This window comes from Salvelinus alpinus, chromosome 10 (genome assembly GCF_045679555.1).
Source record: "Salvelinus alpinus chromosome 10, SLU_Salpinus.1, whole genome shotgun sequence".
NCBI classification, from domain to species: domain Eukaryota; kingdom Metazoa; phylum Chordata; class Actinopteri; order Salmoniformes; family Salmonidae; genus Salvelinus; species Salvelinus alpinus.
The window spans coordinates 35,913,632-35,934,776 of NC_092095.1; the positions used below are offsets into that span (position 1 = coordinate 35,913,632).

The following is a 21,145-nucleotide window of genomic DNA, read 5'->3' on the forward strand; positions in this document are numbered from 1 at the left end:
ATTTTATCTCGATAGGTTAAACTTCACATTTAATTTATTCATAGCTAAACACCAAACTATTGAGTAAAAACGCGCTTAACTCGCATTTTAGACACATGCATTGGTGTCAAAGGGAGACTTGCGCCAAAGTTGTGCAATTGAAGCAACAGTTCGAATTTTGATTTTAATTTTGGTAGTCTATGTTCCCTTATGGACCCAGAATGTCAATTTCCAAGAGCTATTAGAAAAAGACATGTAACAACTGCAGGTTTGAATATTTTCTTTATATCATTTTGTAATAAACATATAAATAATAAACTCTAGACATTTTTGACACATCGTTATGAAAGTTAACTGGAACGCTATAAACTATCCAAACTGTGCATATGCCGCATGTAATTTCTATAAAACTATTTCCCTATTACAAAATATGAAAAGAAAAATACATTTTAGTAAATTTACAGGAGTTACTTATTCATTTATTCAACGAAACGTTTTTTCTATAGGCTACTACTTATACTGTTACTGAATTGTCAGAATGTGCATTTCACATTTTCTCAAAGAAATAGAAAAAAGAAATACAACAAAAGCAGAGGAAATATACATGAGGCAGAATATCTGTCCCACTCTGACAACTTAAACGAAACGTTTCCAAAAGAATAGATTTCTTAATAAACAAAACAGTACAAGATGTCCAAGTCGTTTCCCAACTATTTAAATTAAAATATATTCTCGTATCTTACACTATTTCAAATAACGAAATGTGATTCGGTAACGATCTGTCAAAATCTAATTTACAATTCTGTGTATAAAAATATAATTTATGGACCCCCACGAAGTTTGTTTATCCCCAAAATATAACAGTCAGTTGCACATAATATGCACAGAACATTGCAACCTGTCAAGAAGTTTGCTGCTTTTTACATGGTCTTCTTTTTCTTTGCGGTTTACTTGAGATATACAAAAATAGATTCTGCACAATTTGCTGGTCACACAGTTTTAGAATCCATCCGTGTGATACCAGCTAGTTCACATGAGAATAAATTATTCAAATAAAACTTTTAAGGCTCCATTCATTCTTTGAAAGGGACACATGTAAAAGTCTCTGAAATAAATATCCCAACTCCGCTGGGGCCTGTCTTTTTTATTCTACTATTGTTTATTGTTCTACATTAGTCTCATTTTGCTTTTCCATATGAGGTTTCAACTTGAGTTTATTGACATCCCCAGTGGGTGAAGCGCGTGGCTATCCAAGAGCCACGTTCCTAATTGATATAGAATCTTGGAGTACCAGTGCACTCCGTCCTCGTGTAAGGTGGCGTTGGGCATGGAGTAGTCTTTCGGGGATAGCAACGAGGACAGCCAGTAGCTCATTCTGACAGGTGCAAACGCCAGGTGCGCTAGATTGTGGTCTTCAATTACCGCGTAACATGACGCAAGCACCTGATCTACCACGATGGTTCCTTGAACCGTCACAGGCGCAAATGACCCCTCGTGCTCCTCCGTGTAAATCCGTTCCACGGTGACCGACTTCAGTTTGTTATGCAAATCATCAAAGACGACCACCTTTTGTCCAGGTTTGACTTTGCTCGCAAATACTGCTGACATGCTGTGGAGATCATCCGTTGAGTTGTTGACCACAAAGAGCAGATGTGCAGCAGTAAGGATGATTTTCTGGGCTGGTTCTTTAGTCTCTAGCACATAAAACACTCTTCTGGTTGCGGAGTCCTGGTCCACGAACATGATGAAGTCGCTATATGCGAGGTTCCCATCACTGTTGGCTGCCAGCACTTTGTCGCCAACTCTGAGGTCTTTCACTGCCTTCCTGCTTCCATCTTTGAGAGTTACCGAAGCGGTGCCTGGGAAGCAGCCTCCTGATTTGGCAGCAACGGAGTTTTCTGTTGAAATAGAAGAGATTGTATTAGTGATTGTGAATATATACCCATCAATTATTTGATTTACCCATGAGAGCAGGGCGAGTTGAGCTCAGCACTGTGGAGTATGTATGTAGCATGGGCCTGTCTATGAATGAACCACTGTCACATAAGCCTATTGTCTCTATCCATACTTTTAAAAGGAAAGAGGAATGAATTTTTTTATTTTAGGCGTATTTATCAATATCCTATAGGTTACATTACCCCCAACACACACACACACACAAAAACGTAGGCCTATTGGCTGCTCCTTGTTGCATTAGAGGAGAAAACCGAAAGCCCTGGGTTTGCTGACGTTAATTAAAAACCAATAAAGAGCGGACATTGTCATTCTAAATCAGCTTGTGGACCGAGCCATTCTTGGAAAAGAACACTTGCGCCTTTCCCAGCTTCTCTTCCCATATTTGCTCAGGTGCAGAAACCTCTATGTGACAATTCACACACATAGCCTAGTACTCTCAGAAAAAAAACATGAGCGCCGCAAAGACTATTTACCCAGTGGAGACACTTTTCCAAGCCTCTCAAGATGCAGATTTGAATTTAAATGAGGGCCAAGACTCTAAATGCTTGCAGTCGACCAACATCAATGTCCCTTCTTTTTACCACCTCTCCCCCGCTTTGTTGTCAATCTTGATGACAATAATTCGGGCCTTTGGAGGACTCTTAACATTCCGATCTCCAGGATCACACTGTCAGTAAACACACACATCCACAGAATAGAACCGACCCGCTCTGAATTTCTGGATCTAATCTTATTTTAAGATTCCGTGGCATGAAATAAGGTGACAATTGAAAACTAGATTTGCCCCAAACGAATTCAACATTTGTAAGTCTAAATCCCTTTGGTAAAGTCACATGACCCCTAATGACACGGAATATATGATGTCAAAACGAGTGCGTTGAATTTTAAATAGATGTTCCATTCAATTCAAAACGCAAATGTGCTCTTCAGGAAGAATAGGGATAAGTCGATTTCCATATGGTTTTTAGGAAACTCAAGAGATGATATTAACCCAAAAGATTTGTCTGAAGTACTTTGGTAAAATTCATATACATTTTGGATGGACAACACTGATCCAAACATAGGCCTAGAATAGATTGATTCGTTCGAAAAAATTATACAAATCTACACATCTAAAGCTGCAATGTGTTTAGTTAACTCGAATAGCCTTCTCTTGACGTGCAATGATTTCGGAGTCCAATAGCATATCAGTTAGCTTACAGGAACAGGGCACAAAATCAAAGTATAGGTCATGGCATTTTATGAGTGTGGGAATAGATTTTGTGAAATATAAGGTCGTGGTTTCATCTAAGAGACGGTGTGGGGCAATAAAGGATCATGAAAAAGTCTGGTAGGGTGTATGCATTAAACATAAACAGGAAATTACCCATACACAACACAACTACCATAAAGATGGAGTGGGCCTACTTATTTGAAATCTAAATAGGCCTATAAATCTAGAAGAAATATAACTGATTGGCCTAAAATGGAAGGATAAGAGGTCACGGTATAACAAGTGAATAGCGAGAGGACACATAGTGGAAAACTCTGAAGGTTGGTTAACGAGGAAGCATCAAATAATATCCTAGAAACGTTTTGATTTATTTATAGAAACGTTGTTTATTTCTATCCAATAATCTATGTTGATGAATTGTCTAGCTGGAGTAGCATATTGTTAAAAGAAAAAACAGTTTTATCATCAATAACTTTATTCGTTCATCGGTGAGAAATAGGCCTTTATACAACGTAGACTAATGTCAGTAACTGGAATTTAGACAAGTTAAATGTGCGAGTTTAAATCGGACATAATAATGTTTTGAAGGGGAGGGCAGGAGGCTATATTCCCTGTTATTACCATCTTTCCCATTCACATTCGTTTTTAATGTCAGTGATGGTGACGAACTGCTTCTTAACTTGACACCCTACCTGCTTTGACAGAACAGTGGATGTGGGCCTTGGACTCGTAGTAGACCCAGTCGAATCCAGCCTCCACTGCAAGTCTGGACAGCGTGCCGTACTTGCTCTTGTCTCTATCGGAGGTCGTGATATCCACTGCCCTTCCCTCGTAGTGTAGGGACTCTTCGAAATGGTGCCCATCCTCGTCCCAGCCCTCGGTGACGCGGAGCTTTACCCCTGGCCACTGATTCATGACGGAGATAGCCAGGGAATTCAGCTTGTCTTTACATCTCTGGGGAAAGGAAAATAGACCAGTTGTCTATTAAGATATAGAAAATTCACGAATCATGCTCACTAGATGCTAATACCTTTTCATGTGTATCAGGCCTGGGTATTAAGCCTAAGTAATAAATTAAGCTATTATGATATTAAGCTCACAATCTTAATTCAATGCCTGAAGGTATGGGCGATTTTGTAGATGCATGGTTCGAGGCCAAAACCATTGTCCTATAGAGTTGCCCTTTTCCTATATTTCAAGGTCTTCAATGGTCTTTCCAAAGTACAAATCACTAAATAGTTAACATTTCATTACATCTGGTAAACCTGAATATCTCCAAGATTCCACCACACTAAACGTCAACTGTTATTCAAATCAATACCGTCCATCGTGATGTTGTATGGAGTGATATAGCCTATGTGATGGGGATATATGTCTACTCACAATGTGAATGGTTTGTTTGAATTACCTAAGCTCGAATGTTCTGCGTGAAGAGCAGCGTCAGAGGGGCACATCTCAGATAGAGAAGCTTGTGATTAAAAATTGATAAGGCATTGCATTCGCTTCACTGGCCTAAAATATATAGATCTGATCCTTGGACAGGTGCGACCGCTCAATGGCCTATTTGTACTCTCTCCCAAGACCCAAGATGATATAAGATGTGATAGACTCCAATAAAACGAAATGCTGGAATGAATTACATATTTAAAACGCATTAGAATGGGAAAAATATATCACTTCATGAAACCAAGAATCTTTAGCAGGCTAAGATGTGTGTTTTCTTTGAATAAATAATTGATATTGAGGATAATCTTCAGAAATAACTGAGTTATAAAATAGTTTCCTGTAATTGGAACGTTGCACTTCCTAACCTATCTCGGGACCCTTTGTGAGATGCTTGGCCATCTCCAAGACAACTCTTCTCAACACTTAACAAATAGGGCCAATGTAAAATAAAACATCACAAAAGCGTATTTTCACCGCAACCAGAAGGAAAGCTGAATTATTCTTGTCGCCACAGTTCTTGGGACGTGACAGGACTACTCAACCGGGGGTTGACACACACACACACACACACACGCACGCACGCACGCACACACCATCCTTTTCCGTTTGTAGGCAACGATCCCCAAGACATGCTGGTCATAAGGTTAGTCTACCAGTGGTATCTCAATTAGCCTAACCGGTCTTTCCTGCGAGAGGTCAAAACAAACTAATATTATACTCGCACTTGTAGCATGCAGTGGGTGAAAAAAACATTCTGAGTACGATAGCCGGAGTCAAGAGCCGTGAAGACTAAACTATTTATTAATTCATTGGGTCGTGTGCCGCAAATCAAGCCAAATTCTGTTCAGCCACCGTGAAGCCCAGCAGGATCCCTCAGCGGCGCTTTGTGCTCAGACTATAGTTGTTCAACAAGCCTAGTCCGCAGCCTGCCTCTTAATCTTCCCACAAATGAATTGGTTAGAGGAAACACTTATCAATTAGTTACCTGTCAGTGCAAACAACCCACTGGTCCGTCTCAATATCGCCTCGTTTTCGTGGCAATATTACGTTCACATTATTAAGCTGTGCTTGCTACAAACGACCATGTGATGTTTTTATTCGCGACAGACTCTTCTGGGGCTGCGCGCTAAAAGTGTCGGTAAAGCGAGGACGTCATTAACTTTCCTCGAAACGAACTTGTCTTTGTAGTTGATGGAGCTGCTTTGCAGGTTAACCTGTTCACTCAAAATGAGTTGGCGCAGCCTGGGGCACCACGCTTTTATAGTCATCACTTTAACTGGAGTTTTACTTACATTTAGGAAACCACAACAGACACACGTTTAATCTCAGTTGAAATGACAGTTTGATTAAACAATAGCGAGACTATTCCAGGAATCGATCGTATAGCCTAGAACTTTCAGTGCGCCTGTGCACCCACAGAGCGTCCGCGCGGTCCACACGACAGCCCACTGGATGATTGACGTTTACGCACAACAACCATCCAATATAGAAGATGGCAAACATATTCTAGATGCTAACCATTAGCTCTTCCTATTATTCAGATATTACGTTGGTTTATCTCTAACTCGTGCCGTTGTTGCAGGTGCATCTATGCATTAGGGCTACGCAGTGCGCCACTAACCAGCAAATAAATACTGAGCACTCCATACTTAATACATGTTTTGTCTGAACTTTGTTTATGCTTCCTCTTCTCATTGACCAAAGGTCATGCGTTCAAATGCCCCCGCCCATGTTTATGAGCCTCCTTTGCCTTGCCTGGTTGATCTAATGGAAACATGTCCTTTCTTTGAATTATAGTCTAGCACAAAACATAGAGCAATGAGATTATTTTGTCACTCACAATGGAATTAATGGTTTTTTAATGGTTTTGCGCATTTGTTTATGCAGTTATAACATAATAAACACAAAATACACCCTCTACTCTATTCAGATCGATAAAGAAAGCAGGTAAATGGAGATGAAAGCGCATGGTGTGTCCAAAAAGCAGAGTCCTTGGGAAAATTCCCTGTTCAACCACAGCTTTAACGGGTAGTGGCCGAGGGCTATAGACAGAATATAAGGTTGAATCTCACTCTAGCCTCCATTTAAAGTGTGATAACGTATATATTGGAGGAAGGGAAGGGAGCGTTTAAGAGAGATGTTGAGACTGCACGCAGGGTGAATATTTAATCAGAGCTCGTGCCCATGTCTCTGTAGACGGTCCAGGGAGTCCGGCTCGCGCACCTCTATCACACTACTTCAGGTTCAGTCGCATTTTAAGGTGGCCGGACTGAAGTAATTCGGTTATTATTAAAATAGCAGCACAGCAAGTGCGGCATAAGCGTAATAAACACCCAATTTAGCCAAACAGTAGCTGGAAATCAAGTAACCTTATGGGCGCGAGACATGCTATCCAGACTGTGCATTTCTGACCCATATTTTTATGGACAATGCATGCAAACTAGCCACCCAGAATCTTATGAAGACATCATAGACTAGCATTCGGCTAAGGGAACTCTGATTCACAGAAACTACAATGCTTATTTGCCACTTAGCCTTTCCAAAGCAAATGCATTACGCAAGGTGCAGTCGGTGCGCCTTGCTATATTATTGCACTAATTGGCCGCGTCCCACCCATTTATGAAGTAGTGACAGTGTTCAGAACATTCTCAAAGAAATGTCAGTCTTCATGCGCCGATAAACACCATACTGCGAAAGGGTGAATACCATTATGCAAGAATATATCTGCATGCGCCAACCATGCATAAACAACACCGCTGCTACAGTCATAGATGCCAGATCAGATGACTGAAATTAAGATGTAATCTAAATCTTAACGGTGCAATAGGTGAATATCCTATTGATATATAGTAGGCTAATGCATAAACAGCCTGTGCGCGTCTGTACAAGACAAGGCCTTGATACAAATATAGATATGAGGAGAGAGAACCACATAAATATTTCAAATAAACTGCCACAATCATGAAAGCCGGGTGTCTTACCGAAATGCCAGTAGGCCTATGTCATGTCTCTGGTTTGATTATGAGAGCCTTACCCATGCAGGACCTAATCAAAAGTGCAATGCTCTGAGATTGAAACGGAACCTTTTCACACATCTGCTTTAAAAAGCACAGACCCGAGACCTAAATATGTCCTTATTTGTGGTGCGCAATCTTCATCCTCATGTGAAAGGTTGTGTTAGACAGTGTTCTAGAAGATGCACGGCATTACACACGTATTCGTTTTACCTGAGTCATGAGCCGGTCCGCACCGGTGTTCTCTTCATCCTTAAAGATAATGTCAGTATTGTAATTGGGAGTCAGTTCTTTAAATCGCTCGGAGTTCCGTGTGATCTTCCCTTCATATCTGCCACTGGCTCCTAGGGTCTTCTCCGCGACGTTTGGGATGAACTGCTTGTACGCAAGAGGTGTCAGCTTCTTCGGATGTTTTCTCCTCCCGTAGCCCCTGCCCGGTCCACAACCCATCCCAGAGGACACCAAGGACAAGGAGATCAACCCGACCAGAACGATTCTTGTCAACAGCAGCATTTCGTCCATAAAATCTAAATTACTCGGAGCCTGTCAGTATGTTGTCAACCGGCGGCGGTTTCTATGTCTCTCCTGCCTCTCGCTCCGCTGCTTCCACAATGTCCTTGTCTCCTCCTCTAGTTCGTCTGTAGGCTACCGTGCCCCCCGATCACTACCGTGGCAGGTGCGGAAATGAACGCCTCTTTAAAATAATAACGGAACACATCGAAGGAAAGACGTTGCTGCGTGGGTAAAAAGTGAGAAAATTAGCCACGGAATCTCTGCGTAGTCGAGCTACAGCCGCTTGTGCGAGCAGACCGCTTTTACTGCTATGTATTATAGCACCGATCTATGGCAGGGAGGGACCTGATTGGTTCCCCCAGACAAACCCTTCTGATGTTATCCCACAAAGAGTAAAACAATCTTTAAAGATTTTTTTTTCCACCTGAAGGGTGGGTTAGAGGGGAGGGGCTGTACTCCATGGGAAAACATCAATTACACTTTTTTTCTCTCTTCCTCTGTTCCTAAAACTAACCAATTGATGAAAACCCACCTATTAGCCTATAGGCCTATGTTGTTATGCTATTTGACTTAGTGTGGGTGATTCGAATGTTGTGTCTAGAATTATTAGATCAACTTTGGTACACGTTGACTCCCCACTTGTGGGAAATAGCTTGAAAATCCGTGTGCACGCACGGGTGCGCATGTCTCTGACTGACTGGGTGTTCCTCACTGTGTAAGAGTGGGTCTATGTTAGAGTGTCTGGGTGGAAAGGCTGCATGAATAAGCCAGAAGTTGTCAAGAAGTTGTACAATTGGTTAACCATACAGCCCAGTATTAGTATTGCTTCTCATAGCCGCTGGTTGGAAACTAGACGGGACCAAAATACTTTTTTTTTTAAAACAGCTATTACGAAGTATGATTTAGGCTAAACTAATGTATGCACACATGTCCAACTATACCATTTGACTCGGGCACGAAACCCCTCATTTTAGTGTAAGCATTTTAGTCTGCTATTGCATAAAAAGAGAACATCCTATGTTATGTGAAAAACCATGCGTTTATTTTCTTGCATAAAAAGAAATAAAACATATCAATGCGCATGACACTGCCATAGGCCGTGGATCACACATCTGCTATGTGGATGCATGTCACGTTTTAGAGCCACCATCCAATTTTGTCTTCAGATAAAGCGTTGCATGGAAGCAGGCTTTTTTTAAATGGACAAAACTGGCAAATTAGGTCTAACTCAAATTCAAATGTTATGTTAATGATACATGCGTAATGCGCGCTGTACATCAGCCTTACCAAAATTCGCCAAATGGTAATTACTGAAACGACACTGCAATACCATGTGCAAACACAAATTATAAGAGTACCCAACACTTTTCTGTTACTTTGTGTAACACCTTTTAATACAAATGTTGAATGACATTTTCTTTATTGTTACAATAGGCCTAAAAGTATGTTGTGTGGAAGCATCGCCTACATGTTCAGATGTTCAGCCTTGGAACTAAGAGAATTCCCTAGCACTAAACATTTAAAAACACATTTTAAACTTTTAAACAACTTTTATTATTAAGTCTCTTTCCAAACTAATAACATCCAGGCCTATTATGGAATATAGTTATGTTTAGGCCTATCTTAATAAATTCACCCCAAATGAACAGAACCATAATCCCCAAAATATGGATAAAACCAGATCAGCACAAAAAGGTGTCCTGGTGTTTTGGGGGAAGAGACTTGGGGTGTTCTGAGGTTGTTATCCCAGGCCTCTCCTTCCTCCACATCCTGGGCCATTGGTTATTGGAAATGGCTTGTCAAGTGTACACAAACACGCTGCTGTCTGTTTGGGCCAGGGATCAGACCACAAAGCTTGTCCCCCAAAGTCCACTTCATTGACAGATTACGCCATGGTAACCAATGTATTCACTGGTCCATAGCAGCAGGCGAGGTATGTACGTTAATTGTCTTACTTTCTCTTGTCTTCACACGTTTGCAGGACCGCTCTCAAAGATGGTGTCTGTTTGTCTTGGGAGACATATTAACGCTCCGCCTCTGCTCCTCGATGGTCAGGCCTTTGTTAGCAGGCCCCATTGCAGATAATGATTTGTTTCTGCTTCGGGAGATGACCAAAACTCAATGTATGCATAGAACGTTCATCAGTATCCAATTGATGCTGTATGGCAGCTCATATCTGAGCTTCACAAAGAGATTGTGATCTGTTTAGATTGCTTTCATCAATATTTTCTGGGTTTATCTCAGTAAACTCCTTGTCGATGACTTGGCAATGTGTGAACCACTCTGGTCTGACACAATATAAAACATTAGCAGAGGCCTTGAAGATATTGCAAGGATATTGCCACAGTGAATGACAATTGTAGAAGCAATAGGGGTCCTGTGAGGCTCAGTTGGTAGAGCATGGCGCTTGTAATGCCAGGGCTGTTAGTTCGATTCCCACGGGGGACCAGTTCGAAAATGTATGTCGCTCTGGAAAAGCGCATATTGTAAATTGTAGTATTTCTCTGCTCTGATACTGTATATGCATATTACTACATAAATAAGTATCACAGAAAAAATCTGGGGCTCGGTTGACTAAAAGTCTAATGGGAGGAGCTTTGTACGTAATCACAAAACCCTTTGTTCAGTAAGGAGGTGCTGATTTGGGTCGAACAAACCTTTGTTCAGTAAGGAGGTGCTGATTTGGGTCGAACAAACAATGGATTACTTAGCATTTGGAGATTATTCTTAAAAATGTCTGTATGTAAAAAGAATGTATCCTGGGTGAACTATTGGTTAACATTGGTGTTCCATATCATAGTGATCATGCAGAAATATTAATAGTTATGATTAACATATCTTTGTATGTGGCACGAGAGCGGGGGAGATCCTGCCACCACAGGAGAGACAGGTTAGGTCTAACTTAAACCTGCCCTGGCTGACCTCCAGCACTGCCAACACTGTGTCCGTGGCCCATGCCAGGCTCATGCCAGCTTAGGGCAGGTGATATTAGGGCAGGTGATGCTACATGTCACTTAATGTGCGCAGGAACATGATGAAGCCCTTGCCAAAAGATGACCAATTTAGCTAGCAGAGTGTCAGGCCAAACCGAGAGTCCCCCTCTGTTCTGATTACAAGAAAAATAACTTGATTATCTACATATAGCTGTGCACACACCCTTGAAATGCCTCTATGTTCTTTGTTTCCAGAGTGACAGGAGAATCTCAGTTGTCTCGGCAGTAGGCACATTTCAGCAGCCGTCAACATGGAAGTCCTAAGTAAACACAGGGAGGACTAGCCTACAGCTGCAGGAGACGTTCCAAAACCAAGGGCAGTGTTAAAGCTGAGGTCACAGGCAGTGAACAGGAGTTCAGGTATCACTACTCTGAGATGTAGACCCAGGCAGACATGCCAGTGATGTCACCCGGGTGCCTCAAAATCACAAGGACTGCCGCGCGGTGTGGTGGGGACTGGTGAGGCAGATGGCGCCCTTACCCTCAGACTCCACCAACCCACCACCACATCCGCCCTGCCCTGGTGGCTGACGCCATGATGTCTTGTACCAACGAACCAACTGGGTACATTACCTCAATCACACGAGGAGAAGAGAAAAAGGCCTCCCTGTAAATTGGTAACTAAATGTGTGAAATGTAAAAATGGTAAGCAATGTAAATAATGCAGACTGGAGGCCATGAATAATGCAACCTGTACAGACGACTAGGAGGCTGGGCTGCTGCCTGGGCTCCGAGGGAACCAACCAGTCCACTGGAAGCACAGCTGACGACAAGAACACAGCCCAGCCAAGCATCTCTTCTCCAGCATTGACACAGCCATAGCCTCCGGGGTGAAGTTTCCCCTAGGTACAGATCTAGGATCAGCTTCCCCTCCCCCAATCCTTACCTATTATTGGGGGAAATGCAAAACTGACCCAAGATCGGCATCTATGGGCAACTTCACCCTACTCTGATGCCATGGACAGAGGGTGGGGGGGGGCAGGTAGCCTAGTGGTTAGAGTGTTGGACTAGTAACCGAAAGGTTGCTTGATCAAATCCCCGAGCTGACAAGGTCAATATCTGTCGTTCTGCCCCTGAACAAGGCAGTTAACCCACTGTTCCTAGGCTGTCATTGAAAATAAGAATTTGTTCTGAATTGACTTCCCTAGTTAAAGAAAGGTCAAATAAAGTGGTGGGGGAGGGGACGTGAGATATCTGGATGATCTGAACACCGGGGCAGAATCTCAACAGCATAATGTTTATACAGTGGTAGAGACTAGTCCATTTAGAGAAAACACTCATAAATAGTAGAACATAGTCACCAGGGACAGCAGAGCAGTAGCAGAGAGCCATGCTAACTGCTACCAGGAGTGACACAGCAACAATAAGAGTTGTTTGATGAAATCATTAAAAGGGGGATTGAGGGCATTATGAATTGCGTAGCGCCGCTGAGCCTGTTGCATGTGATGGATGATCCACTGTGAGGAGTAGTGAGATGGATGACTCATCAGTTCTCTCCATGGCCATCTCCATACATCTCCCTTCCAGGTGACTACGGGTGTGTCCTAGTCACCTGGAATAGCAACCTATTCGCTACATAGTGCGCTACTTTTGACCAGAGCCCTGGTCAAAAGTAGTGCACTATATAGGGAATGGAGTGCCATTTGGGATGCACCCTACACCACCTTCACAACCCTTTTTTTCTGCCATGTGATTGGGGCCATATTCCATAGGCCTTGATTGAAAACACCCATCCACCTCAGCCATACCCAAATAAAGCACTCATTGGTTGTTTGAGCATGTTCCCCTCACCAGTTTGAGCCGGCATGGAGGATCTCGATTTGCCTCTGATCTGATCAAAGCTAAACAGGTGGCTAATTTTGCACAACACAGTGTTAACCAAGCATGTGGCGAGGTAGAATGAAAGGGGCTGAACAGAGCTTTTGCTGGTCTAAGTCCTTCCATGACTGTTCTAAGTCCTCCTTCTGTCTGAGGTTTTGATGGATTAACACTGCAGAGTGATCACGCACACACACCCTGTGCCAGCTAGTTCTCTTTTTGTTTGGTAAAACGAGGTTCCTTTATTCAACCCAATAGAAAACCATCACCAAGGACAAGGTTGATAGTTTCAAATGGCAGGTGTCCCGATTCAGGGCTTGAGGGCTTTCATCCTGGCCTGAACCTTTGACAATCTGCGAAAGGTGAAACTGGCACACTTACGCCAGTTATCCCACAACCTTTCCCCTTTCTATCTCTGAATCACTTAAGACGGTACAATCACGCTTTTAGAGAACATTGGTCGTGATTTGTATTGAAAGGATTGATATGTCCTGAAGGCATTTCATTTTGAGTTACAATGGAGATTGCACAATAACAGTACCTGGGATTGTAGCTCTCGGTGTGTCACAGAGTCTGTAAAGATGTTTTATTTGCTCCCTGCAGCCGCTCCCAATACTTAAACATTAAGCGCCAAGGCTAGACAGGCAAAACCACTTTGAACTACGGAGTAGGGTGAACCCAACACGCAGGGGAGGGGTGGAGGGGCATGGTTAGAACATCCAGGCCTTAACTGGGATAATGCTTGATTAGGAGAGAGTCTCATTCCACTTCTGTTGACACATCACATTCCGTGTGTAACATCAGTCCTAATTCCTTCACTGGTAGTCACACAAATACCAAATTATAGATTGTTTTAGAGGATGGCTATATAGATCCTGTGTTTCTGTGATAAGAGTGGTTTGTCACACATATGGATGTTTAAATGTACTGAAATCATACCTAGAAACCAAGGGCAAAAACACAATGACTCATGTGCATGAAATCAAGGCCCTCTTCTGTTGTGAAACCGTAATGGCCGTTTCAGCCACACAGACAACAAACAAATGATAATTGCGTTGGCGTGACAAATCTGGATATGCAAGGTCACAATGTTTATGGTGAGAAAACTCTGCTTCGGCTTGATCTGTTCAATCTGCGTTTTCTTTTCTCGAAACCTGAGGACACAGATACTATCTGTGTAATGATCCCGAGTCCTTCAAGTGTGTGCCATTTCACCTCAGGCCTATCGAATAGAGTCTATAAATTAACCCAGGAACCTTGCAAACGCCAAATAGCTTAAATATGCCACAGGAACAGGCTACTGCGCTTCCTAATGCCAACCACCCTAACCACCCCAGTATCTGCTAGTTATTATGGTATGATAACATGCTTGCCAAGCACACGTCTTCTCAATCTGCTCTTTCCCATCTAAGTTAATAATTTCTGTCCTTGGAGCAACAATGCATCAGATTCTCACTTCGTTGGTTCTTTGTCCGAAGTAAGCTTGGAGGAAATGTTGTCCTGGATTGATTCCAAAGTACTGCTCATGCTGTCTAAAGATACAGTCTTTGCCTATTTCCTAATTGATTATGATATTAACCAAAGGTAAAGTAACCATTAACTTCATGAGTCACAGGCTGCATATTTGTAATGTCTGCTTAGACATCATAAAGCAAACGAGTCAAAAGTAGACAACGACCTCATACCAATACAACTGACACAGACACAGTTCAGTCTACCTAACCAGCGAGCGACTTTGATGATCATTTCTCTTCATGGACATCACACCGGGAGTGAGAGTCGTCTACATAGTTCACAATCAACCTCCAAACGTCAAACCGTCAAACTGACTTACTCCTGGGAAGAATTGTGAGTTTTCTGAGTGTGCGTGTGTTTGTGAGCGTGTGCGCCTAGACTAGCTTTTAGAAAAACAGCAAAACAGAAGCTAATGAGGCGAGTGACTGATAGCGGAGTGGGTTATGTCAATAGAGTGTGGCAGGTAGGCAGACAGGTAGTGGGGCTTAGACTGAGATTGCATACCAAATGGCACCCTGTTCACTATATAGCGCACTACTTTTGACCAGAGCACTTTTTGGTCAACAGTAGCGCGCTATATAGGGAATAGGGTGCCATTTGGGAAGCATGCTGAGAGACCAGCCCAGTGTGGAGGAGACTGAAGAACCAAGGTGAGGAGAGCAGAGTTGTGAGCGGCGTTGAAGGGATATGTCAAACGGCGCTCTGGAGGATGAGCCTGGATAGTAGCGAGCTGATTAGACCTCGACCGGCGCTGCACCTCTGAGTCACACCTTCCTAGTGACCCCCTGCCAGTCATTCCTCACCCCCCCTCACCTCTCCACCTCACCCCCCCCCCCCCCCCCCCACACCTTTTCCTCATCCCCCCTCACCACCTCCCAGAATAATATAATCTCCCTCGCAAACAAGACACCTTAACAAAGGCTCAGTCTTATCACTTCTGTTGTTGTCGTGTCTGCGTATTGCTGCCGCGTTGTCGTGTCTCTCCAAATGGCACCCTATTCCCTATGTTGTACACTACTTTTGACGCGCGCTGGTCAAAAGTAGTGCACTATAATGGGAATAGTGTGAGGTAAGGCTGGGAATTGCCAGGGACAGGCTTTAGTCAAAATTAGTGAACCCAAAAGGGAATAGGGTGCAATTTGGGATGCGCACGGTGTGTTAGCATGGAGATCAAGCTCAGACCTTCACCTCCCCTTTCACAGACTTTCACAGACTTTCAACTCTGAAGCCTCGTAGACACTTCAAACAACACATGACTATTATAACAATAACCAATCAGGCCCCTGTTAAAAAGATGTGCTTATTGCTCACGGATCTCGTCATTTTTTTATGTTTGAGAGCACATGGAAGTGATACATTGAAGACACTTGTGTTTATGTACCTTCTGTAGTGGTTGCGCACACAATTGTGGTTTGACCCCTATTAAAACAGCCTTCATGTCTGATTAGTAACTGTGTAGAAATGTATCTTCTTATACCTGTGTCTAATGTGTCATACATACCTGGTGGATGTTCCATACTAAACTCTATCCTATTCTGGTACCTCATTTCAGGTAAACAAACTGATTTCAGGGAAGAGGACATACTCAAATCGACGCTATTGCTGGAATGACAGACAGATAGATAGACAGACAGATGGACTTGCACCAGCTCTTCTAGGTGTGTCCTTTACATTGTAAGTCCACACCTCACATACCACACCGATAATACCACCCCTATGAAAGGAGCAGAGAAAATCTGTCTCTCTCTGCCGCTCCATCTCTATCTGTTTCTCTCCTCTGGGGGCCTCTCTCACTCGCTCTGTCTGTGAATTATAGTGCTGTTAGTAGAGATATAAAATTGGCGTGTTAGATTAGTGCCGGGATAAACTACTGTGGAGTAGACAAAGCCCAGCTACAGCGGCTCCAACCTAAAGAGCATGGCTATCGACCGCAGGCTGCTGCCATTGATCGTCCATTCCCTTCTGTGACGTAATCATGTTGTCCTCGTTATCTGTCTCACCAGACAGTGTCTGACTCCAATTCTCTGGTACTCTCCTAAATGGCACCCTATTTCCTATGTAGTGCGCTACTTTTGACCAGCGAGACAGACTTGACCTATAGGCCCTAGTCGAAAGTAGTGCACTATAAAGGGAACAGGGTGCCATTTGTGATGATGACTCCTGAGTCCTGTTCCTCTCTCCAAGTGAAACCATACCAATTCTTTGACACTCAAGCCTGCTGGGATCATAGTCCAAAGAGCAAGAAGGAGCCACTCTTTCCTTCCTGACGACTAAAGTCTGGCAGTAAACTCAGTAAGCTGCCACTAATCCAGTGGCGGCTGGAAAACAAGACCACATCGAAAAAAATATGAAATACATTTCAAAGATTCAAAAAAACAAATGCTAACATTGTTTCAGAAGTTCAGAATATGTGTGTAAAAGCCTAGCTCACAACAAACTTGAGAGAATGTTCCCTTAAGAGTCTCATTAGGTCATTACATAATGTTTTCATATGAATGTTCCTGTGGAGTGCAAGGATTGTTTCCGAGAGACCATTCCCGTAGGGCTGAATTCAATCCGTATCGCCGAAGGATCGCGGAAGATCCGCGTTAAAATGCAAAGGTAATATTTGAATGCAGCGTTTACTGTGAATAAGTACCGTGAATGCAGTGTTAACCGTGAAATGGAGTCTCCGCGACCATGGGAACATTGCCTTTAATTGTCCATCGCGCTATAAAGCGGCTCTTCAGCACTACAGATTGAATAGGGCCCTTAATGTCAAACAGAACTGACCTAGAACATGGTTAACGTGTTCTCAGACTATTCAATATTAATGTTCTAGACATGTTTCATGGGAAAGTTGCAAGAACATTCCTGTGTCCAATAACGTTTAAAACATTGGACTTTCTGTCATGGTCCGCTGGAAGTTTTTGTCTATTTCCCAGCTTGTTCCAGGGAGGTCCCTTAACACATTTTTTGGGACGTCGCCTGATGGTCCAGAAGAAACGTTCTCCAAAAAAAAAGTGTTTCTTTCCACACCAGGTTACTGTTGCCGAGCACATCAAGGCCCTGATTGGTGAACCACTGATTCATTTGTTTGTTGGCAAGGTTAGGGACACCCACAGTGCTTTTAACTTACATATTTGACACACACGATTACATTGTACATGTTAATTTATACAGTAATTATTATTCAACATGTCCTCATCTAGGATTTGAACTCACAACCTCTTGGTTTACGGTATTCCAATCTTCTTGCTACGCCACCCTGTCTGTGTCAGATATTAGTTGATCTAACTATACTCTCATCATTGATTTAATTGACTTATTTGAGCAATTTTAGGGTTTTCTATATGCTGTCGTAGTCTATTGTTTATTCTTGAGTGTACTTTTAATAGAGCTGAGATTTACTTCGAAATGCAAAGTGTAGCAATACAGGTGAAATCAGTCATTGACATAGACATGGTGGAGTAGCAGGAAGATCGGAAATCCGTGAACCAAGAGGTTGTGAGGACATGTTGAATAATAAGTACTGTATAAATGAATCATGTATGTCATAGTGTGTAATATATGTCATTTGAAAAGTGTGTGTGGGTGTCCCTAACCTTGCCAACAGACAAAGAGCTTTGAATGAAAAAACGTTGAACGTTTCTTTGGGACCAATAGGCAACGTCCTAAAAAGATCTTTAGGGACATCCCCGGAACAAGCCGGGAACTAGACAAAAACCTCCAGGGGACCATGACAGAATGTCCTATGTTTTAAACGTCCTTGGACACAGGGATGTTCTTGAAACGTTCCAATGAAATGTGTCTAGAACATTCATATCTTATATTTTGAGAACATGGTAACCATGTTCTGTGTGTATTTGGTGTAAAGTTGATGGAATATTCTCCTAACCCTCCTAAAACTGGACACATTAATGTTCTTGCAACGTCCCATGAAACATGTTTAAAACATTAATATTGGATATTATGAGAACATACTAACCATGTTCTGGGTAAGTTCTGTTTGACATTAAGGGAACGTTATCCTAACTCTTAACGCTAAAACATGGTCAAAAGCTTCTCAAGAGGTTTTTGCTAACATATTTAGAATTTTCCCATCAATAACGGAAGACTGGACCCTCAAACATCAGTGGAACATTGCGGGTCACATTACAAAAACGTTCTCTCTTCCTAGAATTGTTAGCTGGGAGACATGTTTTAACACATCATGTAGATTTAGGAGTTCCAAACATCAATATATTTTAGACGGTAGTCATAAAGACGAACGTCACGATCAAGCCAATAAAGTACAACCGCCAGTGCTATAAATCTTAAATGATTCTACAAATCAAACATACAGTAAATTAGAATAGGGAGATGGTGTATACTACTACCGGAGAAACAGTAGTGTGCTGTGTGACTGACAGGAATAGCGGAAGTTGTGCTTATCTCAGGTCTCTTTGTGCAGGTGGGAAAACACCCCGCCCTTTATCTTTACAGCCTTGCAGCAGGTAGGTGCTTCATCAGGTAAGGAGGGGGGTTAGGTTTAAAGCTTTGTGCACTGCTTCTGTAGGCTACTGTGGGTAGTAAAGTCTATAAAAGGCCCAGATCACAGGCTAGGGGGATCACAGGGGGACTAGACAGGTGCTACCTGTTTGAGGAAAGGGATTGAGGCCTTTCCGATGCAGTGGACCATTAAACCATTAAACACATCATATGAGTTACGCCATCTTTGTGAAGACACGTCATCATTGTGATAATCATAGGGTTTCTGTATAAACTGTAATTGTTAGTGTCTACAATGTAGAATCATTGAAAATGACTGTAATGTGAAGGTTTGTTGAGAAGCTCAGCAATTCACACACCAACGTGCTCTAACCCCAGAGAGCACAGAACGTTCCCCTAATGGTCCCTAAAGGTTTCGGGAACGTTGCTATGTTGGTTAAGGAGAATCACATATTTCTCATACATTGGCTATGTTTTCTTTTACTCATACCAAGTAAGGTCTGCGTAAAATGTAAATGCAATTTTGGATTAAGCTGACATATGCAGTGTTCACCATGAATGCAGTCTCCGTAAACGCAGGAACATTGTCTTTAAATCTCAGTCACGCTATAACGCGGATCTTCCGTGAAACTTCTGCGATGTGGATTGAGGGAGTCCGGTTTCCGGCGGTGATACAGTTGGGACTGGCCCGTCAGACTTCGCCTCTTCCTCTGCTTGCGAAGCACCCTGAAAACTGACAGGGAAGTGTGTAAAAACTCACCTACTCGCTACATTCTAGAGTACGCTCCTGACCAGACTGGACATCGGCGATCAAAAATGTGTTGAATTTACTGCCTCAAATGCCTCGGAGTCGAGGAGAGGGATTCTTGCAATTTCAAACAGACACAAAAAATGAGTGAACTCTTAGCATTTCACTTGAATGATTGTGATCCTGGGCACTATACTGTACCTCTCTTCACATTTAGATCTAGCTGGACTCGGTTTGACCTACATCTCTGCCTTTGTGAACTGGGCTGGGAACAGACATGACACTCACTGTTAAGCGCAGGCCACAGTGCGTGAAGTCACAAGCTCTGCTGGTCGGCTACTACGTAGCAACCTAGCGGTGCCAAAAGCCCTGGTCTGCCCTGGAGAGCCGATGTAAATTACGATCGCCAGAACGGACGATTTTTTTGGGGGGGAACGGCCGCTTCGGGCTCTAAAATTTGTTTATTACGATTAAGTTAGATCCCCACAGTGAATTATTTTAACGTTCGCTACAAATCAAGATATTTAATGAAATAGTGATCCATTCTGACTACTACATTTGTCGTCACACAGGACCACGTGCTGACACAGACCAATCACGGGCCATCAGGCTACGAGGAGGCTCCACAGACATTAAGGTTGACTCTCTCAGGCAGGATGAAAACAACTATATCGACTGTGATCTTTTGCTAGTTACGGCCACTTTCACCATGATCCTTAGTGATTATTTTGGTGCCATTCAGACCCATTCAGCAAAATGGTGCACTTCAAATTTAAATACTTCCGGTTTCATATGCCATTGGGAGTTTTCCATAGGAATACGTGGATGACGTCAGCGCTATCACTAAATACTGGTTTTAATGTCTATGGTTAACTAAATACTGTTTTTAATGTCTATGGTTAACTAAATACTGGTTTTAATGTCTATGGTTAAGCACAACTGATTTGACAGAGTTTTGTCAGTACTTTATACTGCAACAACTCCTTGTTAGTCAAGAGAGACACATTGAGGAATTGAGTTTGTTTGACTGAATGTAATCAAGTTAGTGTGACTACTGCTCGTGTTTAAGATACCACTCCTTAGTTCATTTAGTGACTTGGACTTTTACAGTTTACGTTAAACAGATATGGGAAATGAATACGATTTCTAATTGTTGTAGAGTACTTGAAGAGAGGTATGGGTATTTGATACATTTGAGTGGACAGAGTGGAGCTGGACAGAACACATCTCTAAATAACGTGCGCCACGACGAGGTGCAGGCGGACAGGAAGCGGCGCTATACGGACAGACCAATTATATGTGATTGTGGAGACCATCCAACTGGCTGGCATTGAGCATGATCCTTGGGAGTCACAGGCAATTTGTATCTCCTCCCAGGGAACTTTGATGTGAGCCTCCAACCACCTTGATAAACAGGTTTGATGACCTTTATGACCTTAGTTCACGTCACCGGGCACCAACAGCTCCCCAAAATAGTATT

The 21,145-nt window shown here is 42.7% G+C and overlaps 1 protein-coding gene across 1 annotated transcript; it reads right to left on the bottom strand.

Moving 5' to 3' along the window:
• Window positions 1-242: 242 nt before the first annotated feature.
• shha (sonic hedgehog signaling molecule a) lies at window positions 243-8,398 on the bottom strand. The gene is made up of 3 exons (XM_071329097.1): window positions 7,822-8,398; window positions 3,841-4,102; window positions 243-1,877 (listed from the first exon to the last, which is right to left on the bottom strand). Exons 1-3 carry the CDS (start codon window positions 8,128-8,130, stop codon window positions 1,183-1,185), a joined length of 1,266 nt encoding a protein of 421 aa, XP_071185198.1. The 5' UTR covers window positions 8,131-8,398; the 3' UTR covers window positions 243-1,182.
• Between the last annotated feature and the right edge of the window lie 12,747 nt (window positions 8,399-21,145).